The sequence below is a fragment of the Oncorhynchus gorbuscha genome, linkage group LG19, assembly GCF_021184085.1.
Source record: "Oncorhynchus gorbuscha isolate QuinsamMale2020 ecotype Even-year linkage group LG19, OgorEven_v1.0, whole genome shotgun sequence".
Taxonomy (NCBI): domain Eukaryota; kingdom Metazoa; phylum Chordata; class Actinopteri; order Salmoniformes; family Salmonidae; genus Oncorhynchus; species Oncorhynchus gorbuscha.
This window is the reverse complement of record NC_060191.1, coordinates 33,394,789-33,418,975: the sequence shown is the minus strand read 5'-3', so window position 1 is coordinate 33,418,975 and position 24,187 is coordinate 33,394,789. Positions and strand designations below refer to the sequence as shown.

The 24,187-nt window shown below is 43.0% G+C and overlaps 1 protein-coding gene across 1 annotated transcript in view; it reads right to left on the bottom strand.

The window, feature by feature from the left end:
• The window catches only part of LOC124006128 (glutamate receptor ionotropic, kainate 4-like), a 427,028-nt gene that overhangs the window by 64,960 nt on the left and 337,881 nt on the right, over window positions 1-24,187 (bottom strand). Inside the window, exons 9-11 of the mRNA XM_046315921.1 lie at window positions 10,491-10,652; window positions 7,355-7,507; window positions 6,150-6,254 (exon numbers count right to left, since the gene is read on the bottom strand). Of these exons, the coding sequence (XP_046171877.1) occupies window positions 6,150-6,254; window positions 7,355-7,507; window positions 10,491-10,652 (420 nt within the window). The remainder of the gene's footprint in view (window positions 1-6,149; window positions 6,255-7,354; window positions 7,508-10,490; window positions 10,653-24,187) is intronic.

Below are 24,187 nucleotides of genomic sequence, written 5' to 3'. Positions count from 1 at the left end.
CAGGTCTGTTCTTTGGCCCAGATGTGTGCCCACTGCCCAGACGGCTGTCAGACACACGCCAGCCTGGCAGAGAGTAGAGGCTGGCATTAGGCCCTAACAAGCAAGGCCCATAGCTCGCACACACATGCACACACGCACACAGGGCTCCTCTGTGGACCAATGTGAAAGAGATCATTCAACAGGCCCTTAGCCGCCAGCCGAACAAAGCACCCCATAAAAGTGATGTTATTGTTCTCATATTTCTACCTCCCAAACTACACTACGTTGCAACTTGTAAGAAACAAGGGCTGAGTTATGTCTGCATTAACAGAGCAGGTTGAATTATATTGCCCATTTATATAAATCTCAAAAAACTGTTTACAGCTTAATCCTACTGAAGACCTGTGTAGGGCCCCACAGAGCTAAGTTTTCTTTATACTGTACAGCTCATTACACACACACACACACACACACACACACACACACACACACACACACACACACACACACACACACACACACACACACACACACACACACACACACACACACACACACACACACACACACACACACACACACATTTTACCCCAAAATATGAACCATTCCAACTGTATGTGTGCGTGTACACTGTATGTGTGATGGGGGCTAGGGAATGCCATACTATAAACTGAGATGATGATTGATCACTGGCATCACTCTCTGTGAGTGGGAGCACAAGGGATTGTGGGAAATTCACCCACTAGTTGAGGGGCAAAGGGAAGGACAGTCACTGTGTCTAAAACATGCAGGATGCTTCATTTTCTTTCTTTTTTGAAGAATGCAAAGATTTTATTTGACCGTCAGTGTATTACTGTAATATTCTGTGAAACAAATATCTATTATGAATGAACATTATTCTTATAGACGCTTTATATACGCAGAACTATGAACAATATCCCGAGCCATATATCTGCTGTCATAATAAAGCGAGACAAACTAACACAATATTTCGCAAAATTGCTTTGAAATTGTATGTCTTAGCAAGGGCCTACCTCAAAAACTACCATCGCTATCACTCTTCATCAGCCATAATGGCTCTAAGTTAGGGTAAAGGCAAATGACATCTTAACTGAAGATGCTTGTCAAGCCGCCACAGCTTCCCATGATAAACAGTTTCTGACAGAGCAGTAACTGATGTGTTTTTCCACGAAGTGCACAGTTCAGATATGTGAAATGCCTGCCAGAGAAATTCACTTTGGGGAATGATTGGACTCTGGAGCCGTACCTCTCACGTTGTCCCCCGGGCCCCCAAATCAGAGCAGCCACAGGACTGAATGGAATACGGATGCCAATAGCTGTGGGGGTCTGGGGAATTCTGCCAGTTACACAGAGAAAGAGAGGAAGAGACAGAGAGAAATAGAGTGAGAGCGAGAGAGAGCGCGAGAGAGAAAGGGAGAAAAAGAGAGGGGGCAGTGTTCCAAGGAGCTCTTTCATATCAGCTTCCATTTTTAAAGACCTCTCCCTCTCAGCTCATATCATGGTCTGCAGAGACAGCATGGGTGGAGCTACTGTATATTTCCAAAACTGAACAGTCTGCAGCATGTGTGTCAAAGTATGATGTGGATACAGTACACAAGTAAAGAGCTGGATGTGTGTGTGTGTTCAATGTGCATGCAAGTCTTTCTGTCTTTGCGTGTGTGTGTGTGTGTATCAAATCAAATCAAATTGTATTTTTCATATGCTTTGTAATCAACAGGTGTAGACTAACAGTGAAATGCTGACTTAAGGGCCCTTCCCAACAATGCAGAGAGAAAAGAAGAAAAAAATCGTAGAATATTTTTTTTTTTACAACACTAGGAATAAATAGAAAAATAACACAAGGAATGGATGTGTATGTGTACATGCGTGTGTATATGTGTGTGGGCCAGGCAGCCAGCTAGCTCTGGCATCACCTTCCCAGTACCTACCAAGACATTCACAACTCTGACTGGTGCCAGGCTAAAACAACCCCGCTCCCCAGGCCTCTAACCAGCATCTAACGCCTTGTCTCATCCAATGACCATTACTGGCAGGGAGCGATTAAACAGTGCATTCGGAAAGTATTCAGACCCCTTGACTTTTGCCACTTTTTGTTACGTTACATGTTTATTCTAAAATTGATTCAATAGTTCTTACCCCTTCACCGATGTACACACACCCATAATGAAAAAAGCAAAAACAGATTTCTAGAAATGTTTGCAACTTATAATAAAAAATAATACAAAAATAAAATATCACATTTACATAACTATTCAGACCCTTTACTCAGTAATTTGCTGAAGCACCTTTGGCAGCGATTACAGCCTCGATTCTTTTTGGGTATGACGCTACAAGCTTGGCACACCTGTATTTGGGGAGTTTCTCCCATTCTTCTCTGCAGATCCTCTCAAGGTCTGTCAGGTTTCTCCAGTGATGTTTGATCGGGTTCAAGTCCGGGCTCTGGACATTCAGAAACTTGTCCCGAAGTCACTCCTGCGTTGACTTGACTGTGTGCTTAGGGTCGTTGTCCTGTTGTATGGTGAACCATAGCCCCATTCTGAGGTCCTGGGCGCTCTGGAGCTGGTTTTCATCAAGCAACTCTCTGTCCTTTGCTCCGTTCATATTTCCCTCAAACATGACTAGTCTCCCAGTCCCTGCTGCTGAAAAACATGGTAGGCCACACAAGCTCACAGAACACATAAAAATCGCTTGTCCTCAGTTGCAACACTCACCGTTCGTCGGGAGCTTCATGAAATGGGTCTCCATAGCCGAGCAGCTGCACACAAGCCTAAGATCACCATGCACAAAGCCAAGGGGCGGCTGGAATGGTGTAAAGCTCGCTGCCATTGGACTCTGCAGCAGTGGAAATGCATTCTCTTGAGTGATGAATCATGCTTCACCATCTGGCAGTCTGACGGACAAATCTTAGTTTGGCGGATGCCAGGAGAATGCTACCTGGCTCCAATGCATAGTGCCATCTGTAAAGTTTGGTGGATGAGGAATAATTGTCTGGGGCTGTTTTTCATGGTTCGGGCTAGGCCCTTAGTTCCAGTGAAGGGAAATCTTAACTCTAAAGCATACAATGACATTCTAGCCGAATCTGTGCTTCGAACTTTGTGGCAAGAGTTTGGGGAAGGCCCTTTCCAGTTTCAGCATGACAATTCCCCTGTGCACCAAGGTCCATACAGAAATGGTTTGTAAAGATCGGTGTGGAAGGACTTAACTGGCCTGCACAGAGCCCTGACCTCAACCCCATCGAACACCTTTAGGATGAATTGGAACGCAGACTGCAGACTGCGAGCCAGGCCTAATCACCCAACATCAGTGACCGACCTCACTAACATCCTTGGCCCACAGTTGAAAGCCTTCCCAGAAGAGTGGAGGCTGTTATAGCACCAAAGGGGGACCAACTCCATATTAATGCCATGATTTTGGAATGAGATTTTCGACGAGCAGGCGTCCACATATCACGTGGTGTACCTCTGATTGAAATCATCACATTAGACTAGATATCGTGATCTGTCTGAATGACTGGTGGGAGGTGGATTACTATGTGGATCAGTTGGTAGAGTATGGCGCTTGCAACGCCAGGGTTGTGGGTTCGATTCCTTCTGGGGCCACATAGGAAAATGTATGTTTGCACTACAGTAAGTTCCATTGGATAAATGTGTCTGCTAAAAGGCATATAAAGAATGTATATTATATTCCAGATAGTTTGGAATCCAGCACCTTGCATATAGACAGTTATTATGGGCGGATAAAGCTCCATTTGCCTGCGAGGTACAAATAAGACCTGTCAAATAAAAATATATTCAATAATGAAAAAGGGGGATACCTAGTCAGTTGTACAACTGAATGCATTCGACTGAAATGAGTCTTCCGCATTTAACCCAACGCCTCTGAATCCGAGAGGTGCGGGGGGCTGCCTTAATCGACAACTACGTAATCTGCGCCCGGGGTACAGTGGGTTAACTACCTCGCTCGGTGGCAGAACGACAGATTTGTACATTGTCAGCTCGGGGATTCGCTCCAGCAACCTTTCGGTTAATAATGCATATTACCAGTATATACTGTATATAGTCATAATTTTCTGATTCGCATGAACATTTCTGAGTGACAGGTGATGGGAAAGTTCTGAGGATAACTATTATTGTATAGAGAAGTTGAGACATGAGATGTATATCGAGATACGTGACCTTGAAGATATACAGTAAGACAGAGGTTGAAGTCAACATTCAATAAAGTCTACACCTTGTCAGCTACCATCTAGCATTCATGTCTAACATTCAGAGAAGTTCACCCTCTCGACTCCCGAGACAACCAGTAACCCACAAACACTGTTACGTGTGAAGCAAAGGGAGTAGGAGGGTGAGTAGTGCTTTAGGACATTCTGTGGAGTAAAGTACCTTAGGTGCCACAGCCAGTGGTGAATAGACAGGAATAGAGCGAGAGAGGTGGTGCTGCTACAGTATAGCCTGGTCCCAGATCTGTTTATGTTGTATAGCCAACTCCTATTGCAAAACATATAGCCATTTTCAACTGGCATAACACTAACCTTAGGAGTTGGCTATACAGCACTAACAGACCTGGGATCAGGCTAGTACTAGTGCTTTATTCATTTATGTGGAGTAAAGGTGCCATAGGTGCATTCAATGGAGAATTGATAATGACTGCTACGGGAGTGGGGGGAAAGGTCATACAAGGACAGGTGCTCCGGGACATGCTGCGAACTTGTAGAGACTAAAGTACTACCTGCTATACGAGAGCTGTGTCTCAGCCCACTTCTCCCTCCACTGCAAGGCCGGACATCACAGAACACAAAGATACGATATCAATACCAGCGTTTATCTCAAAGACAGCTGTCTTAGGGATAAAATAACTCTTCATGTGCAGCCAACAGAATCCGGGGCCAAAAGTAGAAGCATTAAAGGAACGGTTCACCCATTTTGAATGTTATATTGTTGCATCTCTGAGTTATTTTCTATTGATTCCCTGGGTCATTTCATGTTTTCATGTGTATCTGAGTTATTGGTTTTCAAGCGGGCAGATATCCAGCCGGTATGACGTAGCACTGTGATAAAGTTGCTCTCAATACACTGGAAGTTAATAGGAATATGACTTTTAGATCGCGATTTTTAGATACATGTCAGATTTCAATACTGGGGAATGTCATAACTCGGGAGGAGTTAATCATATTTTTGCGATATTCCTACCTGGAGAAATGTGTAATTTAACAGAGGGTCTAGCACATTTCTATCTGCCTCTTTAGTCCAGGGTGCATTGCATTGTGCCATTGACAGATATATTTGAGAAAGTTGATAGGAATCCAATGAATGAAGGAACGAATAATGCCCCACCCAGCAGACTGTCGACCAATTGCAATTTTCCATGAACCTACAAACCTTATTATAACGCCAAAATGCAACACTAGTTCACAAAAAATATTGCTCTCACATATTAGTGTTATTTAACACTAATTCTTTCTTTAAGTAGCTAGAGCGCAGCATGTTTAGTGCACTGGAACGATTGTGAGATTTACAGATTCAAGAGATGTGGCAAGGCCAAAAGATGTTTGACTTTGATCATGCACAGTGCCAGGCCAGAATCAGTCATTTCAGATGGCTCGTCAAATGCATACTGACGCCACGCAATGTAAGTCTCAACGTGGAATCAACATCAAAGTCCTACTGCAACATTTATTTACGCAGGTTTGTGAATTGAGGTGAAGTCCGGGAAGGCCACAATACATTATAATATCACACTTTCCCTACTAACTCTTCCAAACTCAGGACCACTGTTGAAAACTCTATACTCATTTAGAGTAAGACACTCAGAAATGGAGACCAAAAACAGTCAATGAAAAACAAGATGAAAACCTTTTTTTCTTTTTCTTTCCCTCAAATTCAGCCGCATCTCCTGCTCCCGTCCAAATTGCATTCTAAATATTTAATAGTGCACTCGGTGCGGTTTTGGACACCTCAGCACTTCAAATCATGTGGGTCAAGGGGACATTTCTACGACCAAACAACAATTGAATACGTTATCATGGCTCCCCGCTGCACTGTAGAGCTCTATTACGTAAGGGAGTGCTTCACACAGAAGTCCCATCCATTGCAGTGCTGGGATAGTGGTAGGCCTGCGCCCGGGTGAAACCTTGAGAGTTACTTTACCTGCCTTAGGCCGTCTCTACTGTTCTGCATGATCCGTAGGGCGTAGTTGGACCGCTGGCCTTTGCTGTTGAATTCAATGTGGCCCGTTAGTCCTTCCAATTCTACCTATCCGAGAGAGAAAGGGAGAACAAGAGAGAAAAGTCCCATGTTATTAAGGCATTTCAATTGGTCTGTTTCACTTTTGGTGTCAGAAATCTGGGTTCAAATAGTATTAGTTTGCATTAATTTGCTTTGAAATCCTTCAGTTGCTCTGGATTGAGCATGCCTTGCGTGAGAGAACCAATGAGAGAACCAATGGAGAACCAATGGAGGGTTAAAATATTGTTTGAACCCAGGTCTGTCAGTAATGTCGCAGGCATGGCTGGGTTGGGTCGGGCATTAGTTCCTTGTTGACTAACTGAAATCATTCAATGGATGGAGTTACGAGTCAATTATCCAAATGGGAAACGGGCTGACAATTATGCGGTGACAAAACCTCATGCCACCCCATCATCCGATACTGAGAAACCAGCAGTATGATCGATACGAGGGAGTATCAAACAAAATTATGGTGGTATAACATCTAAATGACAACAGATGACTAATTTGCTTTTACTGAAGAAAAACTGTCTGAAATTCAATACATGTCACATTCTAGTGTCTTGATAGCTCACTCACAGGACATGTATTCCTAATGAGGGACTATGGACATTACAGTATGACAGCCAGTCAACCAGTCTCTAACTCCCTCCCCCTGCTGTAGGCTACTAAGGAAGGAACAGGTGCAGTCACCTAGCCTGATCCCAGAGCTGTTTGTATAGTCTTGCCATCAACCTATGATCTTAGGTGTATCAATGACAGCACATACAGTTCTGGGACCAGGTTAGCAGTGACCCAAGTTAATGTGCCAATATGATTGACTATATGACCAGTGGTAAGAGAAGGGCTAGAGGATTTATATCTAAATATAAATACAGACATGTAAATATATTCAGCTGGTAAGGTAAGGATTAGGGGATATGGTTCTGCTGGCTGAATATTCACTGCAAAAATGCACACCCAATGGCTTTCAGTATAATGTTAACCAACAGACTTGGGAGCATACTGTATATCACAGTGTGCACTGCAGTCTAACTAAACTCCACAAAAGATTAACCTAATCCTAATCTTAAACAGACAAACAGCAGCATGCCATTCCTCTCCTATCCAGAGTGGGGCGCCCTTACCATCCTCAGGTAGTTCATGAGGCTGGTGCCATGCTCCCAGATCTTGGAGGACTTGCAGGAGAGCTGCGTGGCGCCCACGTTCTGGCTACGGTTGAGCTCCTGGACCGCCGCAACCACCGCGTGCACTGCGTCAAACAGCAGCGCCGACGAGAGCTGAGTGAGAGAGGGAGAAAGAGAGGGGAGAGAGAAACATTTCTTTGGCTTTGGCAAATGCAAATGCAATGCTTTGGCAATGTTAACACATGTTTCCCATGCCAATAAAGCCCCTTGAATTGAATTGAGAGAGAGAAGAAAAAAAGGGAGCGAGCGAAGGAAGAAAAGGAGGGATATGCTGTCACAAACACACACCGTTCTTCCATCCTCCCTGATGCCTGGGGAACGCTCTACTTGGTCAGTGATGGGTTAAAACAAGCGAGCACCAGCATGCCATTCAGCAGTCAAATATTACATGAGCTCATTAGGATCCTCTGATGTGCTGACAAATTGGAAAAAAAGCCCCTCCACTTTCACCCCTACTGGAGCTGGCAAGCCCTGGCCATTCCAATTACCACACATTCGTCGGAGTGGAGGCGGAAGCGCAGGAAGGGGGATTTTTTCTTCTTCTGTAGACTGTTTACATACAGGTAGCCTAGTGGTTAGAGCGTTGGGCCAGTAAACGCAAGGTTGCTAGATTGAATCCCCGAGCTGACAAGATAAAAATCTGTCGTTCTGCCCCTGAACAAGGCAGTTAACCCACTGTTCGTAGGCCATCATTGTAAATAAGAATTTGTTCTTAACTGACTTGCCTACTATAAAATAAATAAATAAACATACAGGCCCCATCTGTGTATGTAAAGACAATTAACATACATGATGTCATAGATTATACATGGGAGAGAGGGAGTATTTCACCGTTATATGTCTGTATAATAAAGTACTAAGGCCCTGAACTGTTGTGCATATTGATATGGGACTATATAGATGACTGTGCTGTATAGTAAACAATGAGCACCATATACAGTAATGCCCATAGCAATTATAATTTCCATGATACATATCCTCCTTGCATAAGCCAATGTTGAATTGGACTACGCTATAGGCAACAAGGTATACTGTACACAACAGCGAGTGTGTACAGTGGTTCAGTGTCAATTGGATTACTGGAGGGAAAGTTGATGACAGCAACTTCCCGATCATAAATCAAGATTATGCACCATGTGACCTTCAAGGGAGATGTCACTTTGAAATCAAAGTAGGTCAGATGTTTTCAGATTTCAAAAGTAGTCTAATGTCAAAATGAATCCACATCTCACGCCATCGGTTGTGTAGATCCATATTGTGGATTGAGGCATATAACTGTATCTACAAAACAAATGGCCTGGGGTGTGGACCTATCTCAAAATGTTTATCATTCTTCCTCACCTCCCTCTCTTCCACCCCTCCACCTATCTCATTCCATGACGTTGTACAGCTAAGAGAGAGGGATCTTTAAATGAAACCTGATATGAAAGAGCTCCCTGGGACACCACAGATGAATAGCAGGGAGAGAAGGCATAGATCTCTCACTCTCTCACTCTCGTTATACTAGGGGCTCAGAGCTGCTATCCCTCCACTGCTCTATCTGATTGACTACAAAACATCCTGTGATCAATTAAAGATAACTCCTAATTAAGAGGGGGAAAAAACAACTACAGAAAAACTACTGGTTTCTAAAAACAGCAGCCATTGATTTTTCAAAATCTTTCTTGACTGGGGGCAGTATTGAGTAGCTTGGATGAATAAGGTGCCCAGAGTAAACTGCCTGCTACTCAGTCCCAGGAGCTAAGATATTATTAGTATATTTGGATAGAAAACATTCTGACGTTTCTAAAACTGTTTGAATGATGTCTTTGAGTATAACAGAACTCATATGGCAGGCAAAAACCTGAGATAAAATCCAACCAGGAAGTGGGGAAATCTGAGGTTGGTCGTTTTTCAACTCATTCCCTATTGAAGATACAGTGGGATATTGGTCATGTTGCACTTCCTAAGGCTTCCACTAAATGTCAACAGTCTTTAGAACCTTGTTTGATGCTTCTACTGTGAAGTGGGGGAGATGGAGAAGGGAATGAGTCAGGGCTCTGCCATGAGCACGTGACGCTCGTTCACGTGAGAGCGAGCTCTGTTCCATTGCTTTTCTACAGACAAAGGAAATTCTCTGGTTGGAACATTATTGAAGATGTATGTTAAAAACATCCTAAAGATTGATTCTATACGTCGTTTGACATGTTTCTACGGACTGTAAAGGAACTTTTTGACTATGTTTGAGGAATTTTAATTATGAGATAATGAGATAATGTTTTTTTTATTTGGCGCCCTGCACTTTCACTGGCTGTTGTCATATCGATCCCGTTAGCGGGATCTCAGCCCATTATTAAGAAACAAAAATTCAATAAACCCAATTAATGAATTACTCGTTGCGGTCTGTTGGATTTCAAATTAAACAAATACAACTTGTACTCTTCTCGTTGACACAAGTATGGTGAATTGGGTTCATGTGGCAATTACATTTTCTTTTACTAATTAACGACTACACAGACAACTGTATTAAAGGCATAGAAAGACTTCAAGCCTTAACATTCTAACATTCGCAGACACATGTGTAGGGATACTGCGGGGGTGTATTCAGGAGGAAGAAACTTTTGCAGATAGATATATAACAAAGGGAGAGGAACCTTTCCCTAAATCTAAACGCTAAGTCAGTGTTTCTTAATCCTTGTCCTGACACTACACACCTGATTCCACAAATCAACTCATCGTTAAATTCTGATTAGTGGAATCAGGTTTGTAGTGCTTAATGCAAAAACAAAAATGTGCACCTTTTTGTGTTCCCAGGACCAGGATTAAGACACACTGTACTAGATAATAATAATATCTGTTCTGCATACATATCTGAACCCTCTGTTTAGTTGCAGATTGAAATGCAACTAATAGAGCTGAATTGCGAATTGTACATGCTACAGTACGATTAGGAATCGTCAGGTCTATTTGTTACATTTCTACCTGCAACACTACAGAACCTTCAGATAGAAATTCAGTATGTTTTGTAGATCAGAAATGATTATCTAGCTGCTAGACAATCATCTCTGTTCTACATAAATCTGAACGCTGGTCTCACCGGTGTGCCGGCGAAGGGGGCGTGGTCACAGTTTTCCTGCCAGGAACGGTTGAGGCTGAGGAGGAAATCCTGGAAAAATGGATGTGTTCGGTTGAAAACGGAAAAGCCCAGAATGTTCACCCGCTCACTGGGCACGTCATCCAATCGCAGCAGAGAGAATTCCTGCAGAGGGAGGAGTCAGAGGGTCAAAGGTATAATGGTATTAGGTACGTGTATGACAAAGGCTTGGACATTTCCGACATAAATCACGTTTAGTTGCCGCAATACGTGGAGATATCTGATTGATTGGAATATTGAATCAATGTCAGGAAAAAGGGCACATGCTAATCTAATACATTTATCCCCAATTTCATTGATTTACTTGATGTTTTACTATGTTAAGTTCATTTTTTCTGGATGATTAAGATTCCTAATTCCTTCAGAGAGTGTGTGTGGGGTGTGCATGAATGTGGTGGCGTGTGTGTGCATGTGCTCATTTAGTAGTTTAGTGCATATTCATTTGTGCGTGGGCATGTGTGTGCCGCCTGGAACAAACCCATGGAAATGCGCTTGGATGAAAAACAACTTCTACTTTGATATCCCCAAGTTCAGTCTGGTGGCTCCCGAGCGGTAGGGAGGACGTCATCAGAAGGTCAATAGAGATATCAGCCTAGTCACCTTCAGGTGTCAGTGCCAGCACTACAGTCTATAACGGTGAAACCGCCTGTCACCTCACTGGGCCCAGGGACAGATATGATACGTAAAGAGGAGAGGGGGAAAAGGAGAGCAGAGGAGAGGAGGAAAAGTGCCCAGGCTTCAGACTGTTCAGACAGAGACAGACTACTCTACTGTGGAAAGCAGGGGAGAAGAGGAGCTTAGAGGGCAGGAGGGTGTGTGTTTGTGTCTGTGCTGAGTCTGTGTGTGTGCGCGCGTGTGTGCGCGTGCAAGCATGAGTGTGCTTGCATGCGTGTTTGTGTGTGTCTGTGTGCGAGCATGTGTCCAATCCTCAATAAGGGGTTTGGGGCTGGTGAGTTGAGTGGGAAAAGAATACCGCTGAGAACAAGAACCTCACAAGACACCGGCAGTAGCCTTTCAAATCCCAGGGCTTAGATAAATTAGCGTGTTAGCGGGTTCTTCTGCAGCACTAGATCAAAGCCCAACTAGACTCTGGTGCTCTTACAACAAACACTAGCACAGTAGGAGAAGGTGAGCAGGCCACGGCGGAATGAAGGATAGGTGTTGGGCTGGATTATTGTGAGAGAGAGAGAGTTGAGGAAGGAAAGAGACTAAGAGAGAAAGAGAGAAAAGTGTCATGGAGGTGAGAGAGGAAGAGAGACAGAAGAGGGAGAGGAGAAGAAAAATTGAGATAGAGAGAACAGTGAGTTGTGGGAGTTAGGAGGAAGGCATGACGGGCACTACAGGAGAGACGGAAGGAGACTGTGACTGGCAAATGGCACCCTATTCCCTATGTAGTGCACTACCTTTGAGCAGGGCCTGTAAGGAATATAGTGCCATTTGGAACACATCCAGTATTTTCATCAGAGCCCCTGTGTGAGAACAGGACAGGAGAAAGCCCCTGGTGAACTCCTTTAGCATTACTAGCTACAGACCGCAATGCAAACTGGCAGCCTTATGTCTTCCCTATCTAGACAAATAATACAATCCCATTTAGTGGTGACACAGCTCTTTTTGATTTACTCTCTCCTAGCCATGTTGTCTCTGTATCCGATTTAAAGTTTAAGGCGATTCGCTGCACCAATATCGAAGCTAATGCTACTATTTTCGAGGCAAACTCTTGGCAGATTGTTTCTGCACTTTCAGCCAAGTACATTCAGGACATTGAGAACTCTGATATTGCAGAGTGAAACACACAGCACTTGATGAAAGGAAAGCTGAGTTGAGCCTGAAACAGTGTTTTCTCCGTGCCTAATTCTTTATGAATGAGTATCAAAATAAACATGCCGAAAGATTAATTTATTCATTCATTCATTAATTCATGAGAACATTTCCAACATGGATTGTGGTGTTGTTCACAGCCCTTAGTACAACAGGAACTACTCCCCACATCTTAAAGCATTTAATCACCTTCAATATTTATCATCAATATATTTAATTCTGAAAATAGCATAACCCGCTGACCCTTCTTAAAAAAACAATGACGAGTGGAGTACATTTTACACAGACACACCAATTCACTTCGCTTTCTTTGGCCCTTTACACTTGTGGGAATTGGCCTATATGGACACTGCTACATTCAAATGTTTCCAACAGAAGAAATATAACAAGTATATGCATAACAGTAGCAATTAAAAGGGAACCGTTTGGAATTATGGGAAAAGTATTAAACTAAAGATGAGGACAACAGTTCACCTGACACAACATTACACTGTTGATGTGCGCTTTACATTTACGGTTCCTATTTAGGTGCTTACCAGTGTCCAAATCTGACATTTTCAACCCGTATACGGGTACAAGTGTAAAGGGTAACAACATTGGAACATTTGAGTTATAGTCCTCACCACACCTTTATTGACTACCATCTGCACACTAGTGACAGTTTCATGATCTTCCCATCACTTGTCCCCAGTGTACCCTGACAAGCCCAACGGGAGAGGACCCATAATTACTCTTCAAGTGCACTTTAATAGATCATTAGGAGAGAAGCCTGTGCAAACGAGCTGGTCATTAAGTATGCCCCTCCTGGGTGCAGTCAAACACATGAAACACAAGGTCACCAAATATCCACCGGCAGCATCTGGAGAAATCTAGCTAGCACAAGTGGTGTACAGTGCCATGAAAACGCATTTGACCCCTTTCTAATTTTCTCTATTTTTCCATATTTTTTTATACTAAATGTTATCAGTAAACCGAGTATTAGATAAAGTGAACCTGAGTTTAACAATTAACCCCAATAATGTATACTTCTTTTATTTATTTAATTAACAAAGTTATGCAACACCCAATTCCCCTGTGTGAAAAAGCAATTGCCCCCTTGCCCTCAATAACTGGTTGTGCCACCTTTATCTGCAATGACTGCAACCAAACGCTTCCTGTAGTTGTTGATCAGCCTCTCACGTCGCTGTGGAGTAATGTTGGCCCACTCTTGCATGCAGAACTACTTTAACTCAACGACATGTGTGTTTCAATCATGAACTGCTCATTTCAAGTCCTGCCACAACCTCTCAATGGGATAAGCTCTGGACTTTGACTAGGCCATTCCAAAACGTCAAATGTGTTGCTTTTTAATCATTTCCATGTAGACTTGATTGTGTGTTTTGGATCGTTGTCTTGCTGCATGACCAAGCTGCGCTTCAGCTTCAGCTTACAGGCAGATGGGCCTGACATTCTCCTGTAGAACTCTCTGATACAGAGCAGAATTCACAGTTCGTTCTATTAAGGAAAGTCCTCCAGGTCCTGAGTCAGCAAAGCATCTCCAAACCATCTCACTACCACCACCATGCTTGACCTGTTGGTATGAGGTTCTTACTGTGGAATGCAGTGTTTGGTTTTCGCCAGACATAATGGGTCCCATCTCGTCCAAAACGTTGACTCAAGTTTGCCAAAAACCACCTGGAAGCACCTGGATGATCATCAATAATCTTGGAAGAATGTTCTATGGACAGATGACTCAACAGTATAACTTTTTGGATGACATGGGTCCATTTTGCCTGGCGAAAACCAAACAAACAAGCATTGCACAGTAAGAACCTTATACCAACAGTCAAGCATGGGAGTGGTAGTGGGATGGTTTGGGGATGCCACGGCCACGTGACTCACCGTCTGTAGGAGCTATCCATTTTCGTGTACCTAATAAAACCGAAAGTGCCTTCAGAAAGTATTCACACCCATAGACTTTTTCCACCTTTTGTTGTGTTACAGCCTGAATTTAATATGGATTAAATTGAGATTTTGTGTGACTGGCCTATCCACAATAGCCCATAATGTCAAAGTGGAAATTTTTTATACAAATGAATTTTTAAAAAGTAAAGCTAAAATGCTTCAGTCAGTAAGTATTTAATATGATTTTTGAATGACTACCTCATCTTTGTACCCCATACATATAATTATCTGTAATGTCCCTCAGTTGAATAGTGAACTCAGATTCAACAACAAAGCCTTACCAAAGGCCTCACAATGGGTCAATGGGTCAAAATTTTAAAAAGCACACATTGAATATCCCGCATGGTGAAGTTATTAATTACACTTTAGATGGTGTATCAATACACCCATTCAGTACAAAGATACAGGCATCCTTCCTAACTTAGTTGACGGAGAGTAAGGAAACCGCTCAGTGATTTCACCATGAGACCAATGGTGACTTTAAAACAGTTACAGAGTTTAATGGCTGTGATAGGAGAAAGGGGATCAACAACATTGTAGATACTACAAGCATACTCCAAGATAGAATTAGCTTGTACAGAATATAAATATTCCAAAATATGCATCCTGTTTGCAATAGGGCACTAAATTTAAAAAAATTAATCCAACACAACACCACTCTTCATATTTTCAAGCATATTGCTGGCTGCATCATGTTATGGGTATGCTTGTCATCAAACTAGGGAGTTTTCTTTGGGATAAAAATAAATGGAATAGTTCTGAGAACAGGCAAAATTCTAGAGCAAAACATGGTTCAGTATGCTTTCCAACAGACACTGGGAGACAAATTCACCTTTCAGCCAGACAATAACCTAAAACACAAGGCCAAATTGTGTTTTTTTTGGAGTGACTCACCAAGATGACATTGAATGTTCCCGAGTCTCGTAGTTACGGCAATACTTGAAAATGGCTGTCTAGCAATGATCAACAACAAACTTGACAGAGTTTTCTGAAGGCACTGTACACACGTGTACATGCGCGCACACACAAACCCCACCCACCCAACCACCCACCTTTCCTTTCCTTACCTGACCCGCAACCCCCTCCGACCCCTTGACAGTCACACACACAATCGTACACACATCCCTGCTTGCATAAAGAGCAGCATAAAGACAGAGGCTGGCCCCGGTGGCCTCCAGCTGCCCCACGTTGGGCCTTGGCAGCCAGTGAGGGGTGCTGGGTGAGGTGCTGACTGGCTGGCGATGGGACCCCTGACACAGCCTGTCACCTGGAGATCAATCAGAAACGAGGAGCTGAGCCAACCCGATGTTCACCTGCTGGCACCTCCTGGACTCTCTTAATAACACAGGCAAACTAACAGACACACACATGCGTGCAGACAAATGCATGCACGCCGCAGACAGGAAGGCACATGCCTACACACATTCTGTTTGTTGTGGTGTATCCAAGCTGAGAGCTGAATAATGAGCTCCCCAGAGACCTGGCTGTTACCTTACTGTTGTGCACTGTCAGGGACCACACACACTCTCACACAGCTGCTTGGGGCCCACCAACAGGGGCCACACAGCTAGACTCCTTCTCCTGCTATCTATCAAAAACGATTTGTTTTGTAATGCTGAGCAAACTTGCTAAGGAACACATATTTTTGTAAATATATAGAATCTAACACAATTTCAATGCCTGTCAGGTAATCTTCCATTAATAAGGACTCTTTGTGTGACATACTGTACTTGGTAAGCTATGTTTGCTAATAAGCAAACACACAAAATCTAACCTTATTTTGAAGGAAACTCAGACTTGTCCCTGTTTCCATTGATCTAGTTTTCTCAAATAGGATGGAAGTGCCAAGATTATAGTGAGTTTGCATAATCTAAGCTCCAGGAGCATCCACGCATACTCCAAGGTAGAATTAGACTACACTTCAGCGTGCACATAGGATTGTGTTCTACAAACTGTACATCTTGAGAGTACACCCCACCTCTTTAAGGAATACCTAGGATAGGATAAAGTAATCCTTCTCACCCCCCCCCCTTAAAAGATTTAGATGCACTATTGTAAAGTGGCTGTTCCACTGGATGTCATAAGGTGAATGCAACAATTTGTAAGTCGCTCTGGATAAGAGCGTCTGCTAAATGACTTAAATGTAAATGTAAATGTTGAGGGTAATTGAATAACAGCAGCAATTTCAAGAAGTTAACATAAAAAAGGATGTTAGCATTATCCGTACAGCTCAATGTCAAGAAGCTTAAGCAGAGTAAGAAGCTAGCACACAATTGTTTTGCAAACCAGCATGTTAACATTCGAAAGAAAACCATGTCAACATTAGCAAGCTGTACAGCTGCGAATGCCTACCATGATCAAAGGTGGACATGCATTGGTTGTAAGGCTGCTTTAACCTCTTGAGTGTAGGGGGCAGTAGTTTGATGTTTGGATGAAAAACGTACCCAAATGAAACTGCCTATTTCTCAGGCCCAGAATCTAGAATATGCATACCATTGTCAGATTATGATAGAAAACACTTTAAAGTTTCCAAAACTGTCCAAATATTGTCTGTGAGTATAACAGAACTGATATTGCAGGCAAAACCTAAGGAAAATTCAACCAGGAAGTGCTGTTTTTCCTGGAACCTCTCTGTTCCATTGCATGCCTTCCCTCCATTTAAAGGGATATCAACCAGATTCCTTTCTCTATGGCTTCCACATGGTGTGAACAGTCTTTAGACATAGTTTCAGGCTTTTATTCTGAAAAATGAGCGAGAACGATCAGACCGCGTCAGTGGATGACTGGGTGCCAGCAGTTTTGCATGCGCAACAGCATGGAGCAGACATTTCCTTCTCCTATTGAAAAGGCTGTGGTCCGGTTGAAACATTATCGATTATTTATTGTAAAAACAACCTGAGGCTTGATTATAAAAAACATTTGACATGTTTCTACGAACTTTACGGATAATATTTTAATATTTGGAATTTTCGTCTGCCCCTTCGTTACTGCTCGAGCCTGTGGATTTCTGAACAAAACACGCCAACCAAATAGAGGTATTTTGGATATAAAAATAATCTTTATCGAACAAAAAGAACATTTAATGTGTAACTGGGAGTCTCGTGAGTCCAAACATTCGAAGATCATCAAAGGTAAACGATTCATTATATTGCTTTTCTGACTTTCGTGACCAATCTACTTTGCTGCTAGCTACAGTGCCTTGCGAAAGTATTCGGCCCCCTTGAACTTTGCGACCTTTTGACACATTTCAGGCTTCAAACATAAAGATATAAAACTGTATTTTTTTGTGAAGAATCAACAACAAGTGGGACACAATCATGAAGTGGAAAGACATTTATTGGATATTTCAAATACTGAAAAATTGGGCGTGCAAAATTATTCAGCCCCCTTACGTTAATACTTTGTAGCGCCACCTTTTGCTGCGATTACAGCTGTAAGTCGCTTGGGGTATGTCTCTATCAGTTTTGCACATCGAGAGACTGATTTTTTTTCCCCATTCCTCCTTGCAAAACAGCTCGAGCTCAGTGAGGTTGGATGGAGAGCATTTGTGAACAGCAGTTTTCAGTTCTTTCCACAGATTCTCGATTGGATTCAGGTCTGGACTTTGACTTGGCCATTCTAACACCTGGATATGTTTATTTTTGAACCATTCCATTGTAGATTTTGCTTTATGTTCTGGATCATTGTCTTGTTGGAAGACAAATCTCCGTCCCAGTCTCAGGTCTTTTGCAGACTCCATCAGGTTATCTTCCAGAATGGTCCTGTATTTGGCTCCATCCATCTTCCCATCAATTTTAACCATCTTCCCTGTCCCTGCTGAAGAAAAGCAGGCCCAAACCATGATGCTGCCACCACCATGTTTGACAGTGGGGATGGTGTGTTCAGGGTGTTGCTTTTACGCCAAACATAACATTTTGCATTGTTGCCAAAAAGTTCAATTTTGGTTTCATCTGACCAGAGCACCTTCTTCCACATGTTTGGTGTGTCTCCCAGGTGGCTTGTGGCAAACTTTAAACAACACTTTTTATGGATATCTTTAAGAAATGGCTTTCTTCTTGCCACTCTTCCATAAAGGCCAGATTTGTGCAATATACGACTGATTGTTGTCCTATGGACAGAGTCTCCCACCTCAGCTGTAGATCTCTGCAGTTCATCCAGAGTGATCATGGGCCTCTTGGCTGCATCTCTGATCAGTCTTCTCCTTGTATGAGCTGAAAGTTTAGAGGGACGGCCAGGTCTTGGTAGATTTGCAGTGGTCTGATACTCCTTCCATTTCAATATTATCGCTTGCACAGTGCTCCTTGGGATGTTTAAAGCTTGGGAAATCTTTTTGTATCCAAATCCGCCTTTGAACTTCTTCACAACAGTATCTCGGACCTGCCTGGTGTGTTCCTTGTTCTTCATGATGCTGTCTGCGCTTTTAACGGACCTCTGAGACTATCACAGTGCAGGTGCATTTATACGGAGACTTGATTACACACAGGTGGATTGTATTTATCATCATTAGTCATTTAGGTCAACATTGGATCATGTCATTGGAAATGTTGTAGTAGCCTACTGAACAAGGGAGTTATAACAGGGTTATGTTTGTAGAGCAGATATTGTCCTTGAGTGCCAAAACACTTGAAAAAGCCTTATTGGTGTTGTAGCTGCATGTTATGCGAGTTCAAGGCCCCATACACAAGAGAGAGCACTGAGGCATTCCATCAGGGATTTCTGAAACTGTACATCAAATATATTTTTTTAAATAACACAATAAATTTAAATAACAATAACAAATAACAAGGCTATATAGAAAGGTGGAGGGCGGGGGGGGGGGTCAATATAAACAGTCCGGGTGGCCATTTGATTAATTGTTCAGCAGTCTTATGGCTTGAGGTTAGAAGCTGTTAAGGAACCTTTTGGTCCTAGACGTCGCGCTCCGGTACCTCTTGCTGTGCGGTAGCAGAGAGAAGAGTCTATTACTTGGGTCACTGGAGTCTTTGACATTTTTTGGGGCTTTCCTCTGACACCGCCTAGAATATAGGTCCTGGATGTCAGGGAGCTTGGTCCCAGTGATGTACTGGGCTGTAAGCACCACCCTCTGTAGTGCCTTACGGTCAGTTGCCGAACAGTTGCCATACCATGCGGTGATGCAACCAGTCAGGATGCTCTCAATGGTGTAGCTGTAGAACTTTTTGAGGATCTGGGGACCCATGCCACATTTTTTCAGTCTCCTGAGGGGGAAAGGTGTTGTCGTGACTTCTTCACAACGGTCTTGGTTTGTTTGGACCATGATAATTTGTTTGTGATGTGGACACCAAGGAACTTGAAACTCTTGACCCGCTCCACTTCAGCCCTGTCGATGTTAATGGGGGCCTATTTGGCCCTCCTTTTCCTATAGTCCACGATCAATTTCTTTGTCTTGTTGTCCTGGCACCACACTGCCAGGTCTCTGACATCCTCTCTATAGGCTGTCTCGTCGTTGTCGGTGATCAGGCTGTTGTCGTCAGCAAACTTAATGAAGGTGTTGGAGTTGTGCTTTGCCACACAGTCATGGGTGAACAGGGAGTACAGGAGGGGACTAAGCATGCACCCCTGAGGGGCCCCAGTGTTGAGGATCAGCATGGCAGATATGTTGTTGCCTACCCTTACCACCTGGGTGCGTCCCGTCAGGAAGTCCAGGATCCAGTTGCAGAGGGAGGTGTTTAGTCCCAGGATCCTTAGCTTAGTGATGAGCTTTGTGGGCACTATGGTGTGGAACACTGAGCTGTAGTCAATGAACAATATTCTCACATAGGTGTTCCTGTACAACAGAAAGCGCACTGCATGGGAAGAAAAACAAGTGGCTTCAACCACTTAAAACGGCAAACGTTGCTGGTGATCGAAGCTACTGGAGGAAGTTGATGGTAATCAGATCTGGAGCTTGAGGATGCTGATGGTGATGATGATGGTCCCTCATGGAACATCCTCCAGGTTTCTGGATGAGAAGAATGTCTGATGAGCAAAACGGGAAAGAGAAATCCATCCTATGCCTAATCAATCCAAAGACACCACTGGAGCACAATACCAAGGGCTCCAGTGCCTCCTGATATTGTATCATATCTTTAAATTGGCATATTAATTTTCCCAATGATACAATATCAATTAATTATATCATTTTGTACGGTGGAAGAAGACGGTAATGCCTTCTCATCCCAGGCAGCTCTGTCTGTGTGCAATAATGAAATCCAATTCTAGTGGCATAGTGATTACACTAATAGCTGGAATGTTCACGCAAGTGTTTTGGGCAATAAGTCATTTCATGCTCATATCAATTGCCATGTAAATTCAGTCAGTGGCTCCAAAGCGTCCTGCTGCCTCTTAATTACAAAGACTGGGGAGTAAAGGAGCGTCCCTACATATCAGCACAGCTCTCACACTCATTATATATGGAGGTAATCCTGGAATTTTGTTTCCTCTGTCTTAGTCAACAGTAAAAATTGGTATCTATGGATCAGTCCCAAATGACACCCTATTCCCTATGTGCCCCATGGTCAAACGGTGTGTACGATTAAGGGAATAGGGTGCTATTTGGGACGTAAGCTATGAGAGTAATACAGTATCATATTCCTGTGGGTTTATAGGAGATGACGGCAATAATGCATGCAATGCTTCTATTACTGTACACCTCAGCGCAGCACAGTGGGAGTTGATGTATTACCTTTATTTGAAATGGTTTAATAGGGGCATATATCAAAAACAAGTAGACTTTTCTGCTGAGTGTTAATTATATAAATGACCGCTTTCGGATCCATTATTCAGAGAATTATGGCGGAGCCTGCAACAATAATAGCCCATTTGTAAGGTGGAAGAGACATGATCTCCTGAAAAATCTAGAAGTGGACAAGGCCGCAATCGCCATAGATTTTGCAGAGTACAGCATACAGTATGCTGAAAATATGAACTGCATTTTTTTACACTATCTCCATCCTGTCTCCAATCCCGGTGGAACAAGGCAAAAAGAAACAGAAAACCAGAGCGAGAAATACTATAAAAAAGGAACGATTTCACTCCAATTACAAATTAATGCTGTTCTCTGTATGAAGAGCTCCGAGGTAAGGAATCCTAAACACAGAGACAATTTGCGGCGAGGTAAAAAACACTGAAATATGGATGACAAATCTTGTACTTTTGCGGCACTGGGTTCATGCCAAAGATTCCTTAAGGTCATCTCGTCTGGTAGTATGTGAGAGATGAGCCTCACAGCATGTGAGTTGGACTCAGACGAGACAAGACAGCGGGGATAATCTCACAGAGCCGTTGGAAATGAGAGAGGAGCTAAACACTCATTTTAGTGAGCCCTGAGCGCTTGCTATCGATCTCTGGAGGCCAAGTGACTCCCCTGATACTCTGGACCGAGTCCTGCAGCACTTTGTCACCTACGGTATGGACAAGACAGGCTGATGAATACCGAGGAGAGGAGGTTATTTCACCCTGTCCAAGGAAATGGCTGCTGCTGATGATGCCAGGTATTCAACAGTTTCAGATGAAACTGATACAACACAACTTTATTTGCCCATTGCATCAAACGGAAATTAGTCTTCTGCTCTCACCCCCCCAGACAACACAAACACACACACCGTTTGATTTGAGATAGATCCAACACAGACCTCGACAAGGTCACACTGCCAGTACCTTTATCTCTATTGTCAGTTAAGATAATTATTTATCGACCAGATTGTTCACCTTGGCAGAGGCGAGTGATAATTACAATACAGTAACATGTCAAAATGAGAGCTCCATTATGCCAATTCATGTAAGCCAAGTAGCCACGGGGTTGGCGATGCAAGTGTAAACATCGCGCTAATGGTTCTGAAGTAAAAGCTGAAGGAGCGATAACACAAAAGCGTAGCTAGCTCTTGGCATAAGAGACCATTTCATGGAGAGACTCCATTTCAAAGAGAATGAAATGTGGGAAGGAGGGTCACGCCACAATGGCCCGCCAATGATTTAGAGGGTTTTTGATTTACAAAGTAAAAGAACAGTAAGAAGTAAATGCTTCCAGCTTTTCCACAGTTTTCAATACTAATTAACGAGCTCATTTGATAAGTGAATACACACACACGCACGCACTTTACCCACCCACGCACAGACACACACACCATTTGGATAAGTGAATGCACACTCTTGCAGGCACACGCACGGACGCGCACTCTCGGGGGACGGACTGGTGTCACACTTTTCTCCCATCCCTAGCAAGCACAGCTGATTAAAACGAATTGCATTTTAAACTGAAGATTATGATTAGTTGATTATTGGAGTCAGATGGAGCGACACCAAACAGGTGTGACACCAAACAGGCCCCCGAGGACTGGAGTTGCCCATCCCTGCTCTGGGGCATTTACAGGCATTATAGTGTATATGGAGAATTACGGTCATAAGAGAACATAACTGTATGTTAAGGGCATAAAGGAAATGCCTCTGATGGGGAGGAATGGGATGCTATAGCAGGCAATGCAATTGTCAACACTGAGCCATGAAGACATTCGCACAGGGAGAGAGAAAGAGAGCTGCAATGAGGGGTGGCACACAGTAATCAATAATCTTGCCGACTTCAGACATAAACCTAAAAGTTTAAGGGGAAGCAGTAAAGTTAGGTGCTAAATGGTTTGTCTCCATTTAAGAAATACATTTGTATCTCTGTCACATTGCCCCATAAATGCATTTTGCCCCCCGTCTGGATTTTATCTGCACTGACAACAATGCAAAGTAATCTTCCCCCTTGAGTACAAGGAAGCAATGCTTAAGTGAACACATCATGCCAGCATTAGCATATGACAAAATAATGACATACTTTATATTCTGACGAGAGGCCCCTCTCTCTGTTGTCACCTTTCCATGTAGCCTTTTAACTTTTCTATTACTCAGTTGGCTGATTCTCAAACTCTGTGTCTAAACACAGAAATATGAACTTTACATAAGCTGTTTGTCAGGAATTAATTAAATCCCAAATAATTTTGGGTGTCACAGTGGAATGACTTTTAAAGCATTTTGAATGGCAAGGTTTGGGAGTCGTGAATGGCATGTAGTCATAGAGACAACAGAGACATGTGGTGTTGTGTTTTTTTTTGTAATCCACCGTTCAGTCAAGCTGATGTTAGAGAATTGCTCTAAGGGTGACATTTTCCCCTCGCAAACACTGTGCTGTGAGCAAACACAGTAACATTCAAATAGACGGGATGAGTAACACTTGAATATGCAGCGCAATGTATGTTGAACCGGTTTTTATTCAATATTTTTATACCATGTTGGTCATATTGCAATGATCAGTGCTACTTCCTGTAACCGCTATGGACAGTATAGTTTTCAAAGACCAGCAAGCTGATATACATGTGAATTGTCTCTGTACACTGCATTTGTACTAACTATGCGAGTGTGTGAGTTAGAGGGGAAGATAAGGAGAGTGTATGTGTGAAAGATCAGGAGAGTGCTTGTGTGAGAGAGAGAGAGAGAGAGAGAGAGAGAGAGAGAGAGAGAGAGAGAGAGAGAGCGAGAGATAAAAATACAAATTTCAACTGGACTATATTGGCATATTTCAACACAAACTTCAACCAATCATACTGCAGAGATGACACTAACTGTTCACAAAAATAATATAAAATCAAGGAAGCATGTCGAAGCCAAGTCCCAAGAAGGCACAGAAGAAACGCAGGGAAACTTTAATGCCAAACACATAATGGGGATTAACTATCAAAAGGGGGTCTGAACTGGCCTCATTTTTCGGCTTGGTCATTAAGAAACGCAGCAGCCCTGACTAAAGCCAAATGAGAGTTGTCTTGGGGGGGGGGGGGGATCTCTCTTCTGTGTGTGTGTTCGCACGTGGCAAGCATCTGTACATTCACTTTGCCAAAACAGTA